Consider the following 9,870-nt stretch of genomic DNA (forward strand, 5'->3'; position numbering starts at 1 on the left):
TTAGGGACAGGGTTTCACCTGTCCTCATCAGACTCACTGGATCATGACTGACTCCTAGAGGTGGCTTCTCTGCTTAACTGTCAGCCCATGGGCTGGAATGTGACCCCCAAAGCTGCTGTAGAAGCTTCCACCCATCCGGGATCACGCTTGCCATCTGTAAGGGAAAGCCCTGTCCTTTGTCCTCTTAGCCCAGCCAGCCTCACAGGCATTCAGCAGATTGAAAAGCCTAAGCATGTGCTGTGCTGGGCAGGGCTCCCCCGGGCCTTTGTTGGGGGGTGAGCTGGAGTACATCACAGCCCCTAGCATGCTGCTGTTTATTCCCACGCCTCATCCCCGCCCCCCAACACACTCACAAGTACCGACACAGGCACAGTCACGGGCACACACCGCCCTGGACAGCACCATTTCCAGCCTCCGCAGGGAGGTCTCCTTAGGGGAAGTTAAGAAGACACCAAAGAAGGCTCAGGGGTCAGGGAGGACCTGTCAGATGTTCCTAGACTCAGTTCTGCCTCCCACTTGCTAGGGGACCATGAGAAAGTTGCTTCCCCTCATTGGTCCCAGTTTCCCCAGCTGAGAAACGGGGGGCTTAAGTCAAATGGTCTAAGGTTCTGGGAACCTCTAAGTCAGAGCCCGTAGCTGGTGGTCAAGATGAGGGAGAGGCCCTCTGGGTCAGCCAAAATCTGAGAGGCAGGACAGGCCCAAAGGTGAGCAGCCAGAGCACATCAGGTGGGCCTGGAGCTGGAGCGTGATCCCCACAAACTGCAGAACAGCCCTGGACTCAGGAGCCTGCTCACACCAGCCCGATGGGACTTCAGAGATGTGGGGTCCAGTATCCCCTAATGCTGCAGGGCTGGGGGCTGGGAGGGGCAGATTCTGACCCCACAGTTGCTTTAGACATGCCAGATGAGCTGGGGCAAGATACACCCCTCTCTGTGAAATGAGCAGTCAGTCCAAATAGATATGGCCATGAAGGGCTGTGGAACAAACCCAGCTGTACCCTGGGGATAGACTGGCTTAAGGGGTACTCAAGCAGTGGCCTCTGAGGGAGGGGAGCCAGGTACGAGAGGCAGGGCTCAAAATCTAGACCCAGCCTCCACAGCAACCCCTCTGGAGAGCCCAGGGCAGTCCCAGAGGCGCAGCAGGTGGCAGGTGCACTAGGAGCATGTTTCACAAGGCACCCAGTATTGCATCCGCTCAGAGAGGCAGCCAGCTGGAAAGTGGGTGCAGTGGGCAGGGTGTCAGCTGCTCCCCACGTTCAGGAGTCCAGCCCAGCACCCACTCAAGTCCGCCTCAGCCCTGCTCAACTGAGTCATCCCCACTCTGGGCCCTCTGGTCCCACCCACAGAGGAAGGGCTTTGGGGTGGCCGGGTGAGCTGGCCCTTGCGGAAGGATGTAATTGACTACTGAGCCTGGACAGCCAGGCAGCCCCTTTGCCCACATCCCACCCCCACCTCTCCAGCACCCTCATTCCCCAGTTCTCCCACCTGCTCCCCTGCCCCGGCATGTGCCCCTGCTCACTCATCTGTTTTCCTGCTCCCAGGCTCGCCTGCTCATGTGTCCTTGACTGTCCTGAGTCTCCGTCTTTCCAAGCCGCACCTACTTGACACATCCTCCCTGACGGCACCAGAGTACACAAGCCTAAGTCCCTGCACCTCACCTTTACTCCCAGGCATGGAAGGGAGATGACATGAAGACCCAAATGCCACTTGGCAAAAGATCCAGAGTATGGGGGTTCCCTGCAGGAGGCTGCATTTAAGCTGGCTCTTGAATGTGGCTCTGAGCTGAGACCTCTCCCTGAAGCTCCAGACCAGGAGCCAGCTGCCAGCTGGACCCCTCCATTTGGTGTCTCAAAGGAAGCTTGCACTCTGGAGGTCTAACCCTGAACCCAGAAAATTCCCCCACCTCAGCCATGTTTCTTCTAAGGGACATCACCATCTCATACCCAGTTGTGCACCAAATCCACATTTGAGGAAGGGGGTTCCTGCCCTTCCCTGCACTCTGAGTGCTCTGGATGAGCCAGTGCCAAAGGGGAAACAGCTCTCAATGCCAAGGCAAACCATGTGAGGCTTAAGTCCAACTTTAGCTCTGAGAGCTGTGGGTAGGGAAGGGCCCTAGTCCAGTTTGCTGTAGAAAGACCAGCCTGAAACTGTATGGTACATGGATGGCAGGGGCAGGGTATGGATGGAGAGACAAGGTGTGCCAGGCTGGGGAGGTACGGACATGGCAGCCTCTGCAGGCCCAGCTCCTGCATCCCAGTGAGTGGCCTCTGCAGGTCCAGCTCGTTCCTCAGAGCACCTTCCAGGCCCAGTTCTTGGAAGGCTTTTGGTGGCCCCTTCAGGCCCAGCTCATGCCTCTCGTGGCCTCTCCAGGCCAAGGTGCTGCCTCCCGGCTTCCTCTCCAGGCCCGTTTGTCCCAGCGCCTGCCCAGCTCCCAGCAGCCTCTGTCAACTTTAGTTTTTTTTCCAAGTCAGGCTTTCAAGGCCTTCCTTCGGCCTACCGGCGGCCCGGACAGACCCAGCTCCTGCCTGACCACAGCCTCTTCAGGGCAGCTATTCCTATGCGGGCCTTTTCTGGCCTTACTACCTGTTTTTCAGCCATTTTGGCAGGTCTTTCGTTTGCCTCACAGTGGCCTCTTCAGCCCCATCCTCAGTGTCACATCTGCCTCTCAAGATTCAGCTGTTTTTTTCACAGCAGCCTTTCTTATACCAGCCTGTGCCTCACCATGGCTTCCGCAGGCTTCTCGTCTGCCTCTTAGTGGACACTCCAGGATCAGCTCCTGCCTCAGGGTAGTTTTTTCTGCCCTGCACTTGCCTCACAGTGGCCTCTTCTGGATCCAGCTCTATCGGTCTTTGATTGTCAACAGCATAAAAAAGCCCAAATCTTCCCTGGACTCTCATTTGTTCACTTTTTAGCAGTGTGCCTTGGCTAAACACCTGCCTCTAGTTTTAACCTGGAGAGTGTAGTTTTGACAGATTTGTAGTAAATTCTGCCTGCATTTTTTTACAGTGACGTCTCTTTTATTTAGTGTCTAATGGTTCTTCTTGTCTTCTGGGGGTTCGGAGGCGAATGGGCCTCTGCTTGGGCTGTTTGTCTTTGCCCTGGATGTGGTAGCTTCTCATTTCATGTCTTTTTTTATATTTTTACAGTTAATTTTTTTTCCTTAGGTCTTGCTCTGCCACCTGGGCTTGGGTGTCGCCGTGTGATCATGGCTCCACTGCAGCCTTGGCCTTTTGGCCTCCACTGATTTTCCCAAGTCAGCGTCTTGAGTAGCTAGCGTAGACTATAGGCATATGCCGCCATCCCTGACTAATATCTGATTTTCTTTGAAAGGCTGGTTCTCACTCTGTTGCTTAGGCTAGCCTTAAACTTTTGGACACAAGCAATCCTCTTACCTGGGCCCCTCAACGTGCTGAGATTACAAGCATGAGCCATCCATGGCCTGTCATTTGCTTGCCATGAAGTATTAAGAATTTACTTTTTGATTAATATACAATGCTTATATACATTTGTGAATATATTGACATTTTAAAGTTTTCTGGGATACCAATTTTTTCTTGTTTCTTTTTTCTTTTTTTTTGAGGCAAGTTACTGCTTTGTCATTCAGGCTGAAGCACAGTGGTGTGATCTCGGCTCACTGCAACCTCTGCCTTCTTAGCTTAAGTCATCCTCTCACCTCAGCCTCCTGAGTATCTGGGACCCTAGGTACAAGCCGCCATGCCCATCTAATTTTTGTATTTGTTATAGAGATGGGGTCTCATCATGTTTCCTGGGCCAGTTTCAAACTCCTGGGCTCAAGTGATCCTCCCTCCTCAACCTCCCGCTGTGCTGGGATTACAAGTGTGAAAGTGTGAGCCACTACACATGGCCTGCCATTCCCTTTTCATGGATCATTAAGAATTTACCTTTTAATTAGTATACTATAAATATATATGTAGATATGTATATACACATTTATATGTGAGTATGTGTATATATTTACATACACACACTCCCACACATACATTATGAAAGAGATATTTGCATACCTAGAAATTGATAAGCTTCTTCCAGCTTTTTAAACCACCCTTAGCACAAACACAAAAGTACAAAATATCATTATTAATGACCATGGACCAAGATGACTTTCTGTCAATAGTACTTTGCAGCTCAACCACCTTCAGCAGAGCAGCTCAAAGGGCTGGATATATCTGAACATCATACCCACGTAGATTACGATGCTTTGTAATTATTACTTCTCTTGAGACCTCAGTGTGACCCTCATCAGTGTGAAATCAGAAACTATTTCCCAAATCATAGAGATGTTCAATAACAGGTTTGGTTAGGGAATAGTTATTGCATTTGGTTAGTCATGATGAGCTCCTGGCCTAGGAAGATGGAATATCACAGAAGAGTGTGTGTGTGTGTGTGTGTGTGTGTGTGCGTGTGTGTGTGTGTGTGTGTGTACATTCTTCCACACAGATGTGGGGGGAGAAGTAGGGGGTTGAATTTGATGAACCTGGAAGCGGAGAGGCTGCTGGGAGGGGCACTTGTTTTGGTAGCAGCTGTGTAACTCTAGAGTTAAGAAATAATTGTAAGCCTCAGTTTTGTCTCCTGGAAAATAAAGATTATACTTCCTAGGCCGGGCGCGGTGGCTCAAGCCTGTAATCCAAGCACTTTGGGAGGCCGAGGCGGGTGGATCACCAGGTCAAGAGATCGAGACCATCCTGGTCAACATGGTGAAACCCCGTCTCTACTAAAAATACAAAAAATTAGCTGGGCATGGTGGCACGTGCCTGTAATCCCAGCTACTTAGGAGGCTGAGGCAGGAGAATTGCCTGAACCCAGGAGGCGGAGGTTGCGGTGAGCCGAGATTGCGCCATTGCACTCCAGCCTGGGTAACAAGAGCGAAACTCCGTCTCAAAAAAAAAAAGATTGCCGGGCGCGGTGGCTCAAGCCTGTAATCCCAGCAGTTTGGGAGGCTGAGGCGGGTGGATCACGAGGTCAAGAGATCAAGACCATCCTGGTCAACATGGTGAAACCCCGTCTCTACTAAAACTACAAAAAATTAGCTGGGCATGGTGGCACGTGCCTGTAATCCCAGCTACTTAGGAGGCTGAGGCAGGAGAATTGCCTGAACCCAGGAGGCGGAGGCTGCGGTGAGCCGAGATTGCGCCATTGCACTCCAGCCTGGGTAACAAGAGCGAAACTCCGTCTCAAAAAAGAAAAGATTATACTTCCTGCCTTGATATGTCAATTAGGTGGTCCACTACATGCAAAATATCTAGTATATAAGAGGTGCTGAGTAAACACTACTTTCTGTAGCTCATTCTTAATCACTGCTCAATTTTAAAAAGTTTAGAATAACAAACGCTTTTGTAAAAATTATTTGTAATTACTATATAAAATCCAAGTCCTACAGAAAAGTACAAAGAGGCCGGGCACGGTGGCTCAAGCCTGTAATTCCAGCACTTTGGAAGGCTGAGGCGGGCAGATTACGTGAAGTCAGGAATTCGAGACCAAAGTGAGCAACGTAGCAAGATCCCATCTCTATAAAAAATTAAAAACCAGTTACGGTAATGCGTACCTGTAGTCCCAACTACTTGGGAGGCTGAGGCAGGTGGATCACTAGAACCCAGGAGTTTGAGACTTCAGCCTGGGCAACAGGGTGAGACCCTGTCTGAGAGACAGAGAGAGAGATTTATTCAGAAAGCAATTAAGTCTGGGGCCTTGATCAAGAATCAATCTGTCAATAACCTAGACCCAGCTAGTCTGAGGTGTCCTTTCTCTTCTGAGAGTTAAATGATTAACACAGAAAGTATAATGTGTAAAAACATAGTGCCAGGTGTGGTGGCTTATGCCTGTAATCCCAGCACTTTGGGAGGTCAAGGTGGGTAGATCACAAGGTCAGGAGTTCGAGACCATCCTGGCCAATATAGTGAAACCCTGTCTCTACTAAAAACACAAAAATTAGCTGGGTGTGGTGGCACATGCCTGTAATCCCCTGCTCAGGAGGTTAAGGCAGGAGAATCGCTTGAACCCGGGAGGTGGAGGTTGAAGTGAGCCAAGATCATGCCACTGTACTCCAGCCTAGGCCAAAGAGCAAGACTCTGTCTCAAAAAACAAACAACAAAAACACAGTATCTTCCACATTTAATGTAACCCAGGAAACAAAGCAGGGAAGTTTCAAAAAAATGAATAAGGGACCACGGCTTCCACGTGCTCCACTGCCTCTTGGCTTCTCGCTTGGGAACTCCAGTCTCACTTTGGCTCGCAATGGACCACAACTGCTCCTGCGCCGCTGGTGGCTCCTGCAAGTGCAGAGTGCAAATGCACCTCCTGCAAGAAGAGTGCTGCTCCTGCTGCCCCATGGGCCGCGCCAAGTGTGCCAATGGGTGCGTGTGCAGAAGTGCAGCTCCCGTGCCTGATGTCAGGACAGCCCTGCTCCCAGATGCAAAGACAGTGGCACCTAAAATCCAGGATTATTTTTTCTACAACCCCGACCCATTTGCTACATTCCTTTTTCTGGGAAACGTGAATGATAATTAAACACTGACATGGGGAAAAAAATGAATCCGAGAATAAGAATAGGAATAAAGAAAGAAACTGAAATCCCAGTGATGAGTATTTTCATAGCCTGTTCAAATCTAAGCATGTAGTCAATTTTGTCATCACTGTGATTTGGGATTCGCTTTCTACCTCTTAAGCTATTTAAAACATTAAGAAGGCAAAATTACAACTTTCATTTTAACGACATACTCAGATTTTTGACTCAAACAAATACTAAACAAGTTTACAAGTAACAGTTAAATATTTAAGGACATTTAATGTACTAAGTTTTGCAAACAGTACAGATATTTAAAAGTGTTGACTGGGAGTAAGGGAATGTCAACTGCCAATCAACGCAGAAGATGAAAGGGCAGGACTTTCAACAGCACATACTCAACTCTGGGTCTGCATCCCACACAGAAAAACTCCCAGACATTGGTGTCCATATTTCCTGATAACCCGCTCTTCACCTCTACAGGGTTATCTTTCCAGCACCCCAGCAAAGGCCCTCAGGATACACGATGCATACTCTCAGCTGAGCAGCTCCCCGACAGACAAGGTAAGCACACACGGACGCGGCTGGGCCGTCTGAGCCCTAATCCCTCCAGCGGTGTCCACACTGGGCATTGCAGCACTTGTAGAAGGTGGTCATGGGCTCGTCCGCAGAGCGGGTCTGAAGCTGCATGAAGTAGGCCCGAGGATGTTCGCATTTGGGACAGGGCTCTGGTGATGGGAAGAATGAAGTGACCCACATTAAACAAACACGATGCTCATGACTGTTAAAAGTAAGCATTACTTCATATCTTGTTTGATTTTTCTTTTTTTTTTGAAACGGAGTCTTGCTCTGTAGCCCGGGCTGGAGTGCAGCGGCATGATCTCGGCTCAGTGCACCCTCCACCTCCCAGGTTCAAGCGATTCTCCTTGCCTCAGCCTCCCAAGAAGCTGGGATTACAGGTGCCCACCACTGCACCTGGGTAAGTTTTTGGTATTTTTAGTAGATACAGGTTTTCACAATGTTGGCCAGGCTGGTCTTGAACTCCTGACCTCATGATACGCCCTTCTCGGCCTCCCAAAGTGTTGGGATTACAGGTGTGAGCCACTGCTCCCGGCATCTTTACTACTTAGTATCTTTAAAGATGGTAAAGAACCTCCCTGCTCATTTGATCTCCCTTGCCAAGGGCAGACCTACAGCGATGTCATTCCCACTATGCTCGAACAGTAAGGGAATCTGGGAGACCTGTGACCCCACAAACATTCCTCCTTCCCTCCCGGGTCCCAGGGTTCTTCTCAAATCTACTTGAAGGCTGGTTGGAAACGTGACACAGAAAGTGACTGTTTTGATCCATGCTGTGCTGCTAATGCTAAGTGCTTGTTCGACAGCAGAAGGGTTTAGAAGTCAATGCTCGGGGGCCGGGCGCGGTGGCTCAAGCCTGTAATCCCAGCACTTTGGGAGGCCGAGGCGGGTGGATCACGAGGTCAAGAGATCGAGACCATCCTGGTCAACATGGTGAAACCCCGTCTCTACTAAAAATATAAAAAATCAGCTGTGCATGGTGGCGCGTGCCTGTAGTCCTAGTTACTCGGGAGGCTGAGACAGGAGAATTGCCTGAACCCAGGAGGCGGAGGTTGCGGTGAGCCGAGGTCGTGCCATTGCACTCCAGCCTGGGTAACAAGAGCGAAACTCTGTCTCAAAAAAAAAAAAAAAACAAAGAAAAGAAGTCAATGCTCGGAAAAGCCTGCACTGTCAAGAATGGAGCATTCAGGGCGATTCAGGTGTGGGCTCAAAAGAAGAGAAGAGTCGTAGGCAGGTCTGACTCTTCAAAGACATTCCGTAAGTGGTTGTGAACAGAATGTTGGTAGAAATACAGACAGTGAGTACTATTTTGATGAGGTCTCAGACAAAAATGAAAAGTATCTTCTTCAAAATTGGGGAAAAGGCCATCTTTATCACAAAGTGGCAAAAACCTTGGCGAATTATGTCTGTTTCCAAGGACTTTGTAGAAAGCAGAACCTCCACAAAGTTCTAGAGCCATGAACTAGGACATCCGGCAGAAGAAATCTCTAGGCTACAAAGTGTTCAGGATACTGCGTGGCTTTTCTTAACTGCTTGTAGTAAAATTCGAGAAGAGAGAACCAATCTATAATGGGAATTAATAATTAAAAGGGAAGTAGAACAAAGATTTGGAAAATTCGTAGCTTACTCACGTAAACAATAAAAAAGTGGACTGGGCATGGTGGCTCACACCTGTAATTCCAGAAATTTGGGAGGCTGAGACAGGAGGATTGCTTGACCTAAGGAGTTCAAGACCAGCCTGAGCAACATGGCAAGGCCTTGTATCTACAAATAATAATAATTATTATTATTATTATCATCATTAGCTGGGCAGGCGGCAAGCACCTACAGTCTCAGCTACTCAGGGGGCTGAGGTGGGAGGTCTGCTTGAGACTGGGTGGTCAAGACTGCAGTGAGCAACGATCACACCACTATAGCTTGGGCAACAGAGCGAGACCCTGTCTGAAAAAAAAAAAGAGAGAGAGAAAAAACCAAGGGTATGGTCAAGGGACCATGTGATACAGAGATGAGAATGGACAGAAGGCAGCCAGATGCTATTCATCAAGCAATGGGAGGATGACCCCTTCAAGGCATTTTTGAAGATCCTGGGGTGGGATGAGGGGCTCCCATGCCCATCACAGGCCCAGAGTGGTTTCGAGGGACCTCAGGGCTTCCTACAGCTCCCCTGGCTCTCAGCTCCCTGTATTCCAGGGCAGCATTCCTTGGCCAGGTCCTACCAGATGCCAAACCTGCTGGTGACTTGTTCTTGGACTTCTCAACCTCCAGAATCATGAGCAATAAATTTATATTCTTTATAAACTACCCAGTATGTGGTATGCTGTTACAGCAGTGCACACCATGCAGAGTCCCCTAAGAAGTGTATCACCTTCCCCTGGGCAATGTACACACACCTTTCATCTTCCCAATGGATGAATGATCCAAGGATCCATTTTCGCAGTAGTTCCCCAAGCTGTTCTTTATCACACATCCTGTATCTTTTAAAAGTGCCTCGAGGCACAGATTTCCCATCAAAGTGACTTCATTTTGAGAAACTTATTCTATACTTGATAGAAATGGCTTCAAACACTCTCAGACACTATTACTGACATTAGGTACTTAATCTTTTCTTTCCAGAGAGTCTCACTCATGCTGGAGTGCAGTAGCATGGTCTAACGTCATGGCAACCTCCACCTCCTGGTTCAAGTGATTCTCCTGCCTCAGCCTCCTGAGTAGCTAGGACTACAGACATGCACCACCAAGCCCAGCTTTCTTCTTTTCTTTTCTTTTTTTTTT

The 9,870-nt window shown here is 49.0% G+C and overlaps 1 protein-coding gene and 1 pseudogene across 1 annotated transcript in view; one reads left to right on the forward strand and one right to left on the reverse strand.

Annotated features, from left to right (window-relative positions):
- Window positions 1-648: 648 nt before the first annotated feature.
- Window positions 649-3,617, forward strand: LOC119468514 (annotated as a pseudogene).
- A 3,158-nt stretch (window positions 3,618-6,775) lies between these two features.
- The window catches only part of POLR3K (RNA polymerase III subunit K), a 7,741-nt gene continuing 4,646 nt past the window's right edge, over window positions 6,776-9,870 (reverse strand). Inside the window, exon 3 of the mRNA XM_017510843.1 lies at window positions 6,776-7,247. Within this exon, the coding sequence (XP_017366332.1) occupies window positions 7,120-7,247 (128 nt within the window). The 3' untranslated portion in view covers window positions 6,776-7,119. The remainder of the gene's footprint in view (window positions 7,248-9,870) is intronic.

Source organism: Cebus imitator, unplaced genomic scaffold (assembly GCF_001604975.1).
Source record: "Cebus imitator isolate Cc_AM_T3 unplaced genomic scaffold, Cebus_imitator-1.0 Scaffold444, whole genome shotgun sequence".
NCBI lineage: Eukaryota > Metazoa > Chordata > Mammalia > Primates > Cebidae > Cebus > Cebus imitator.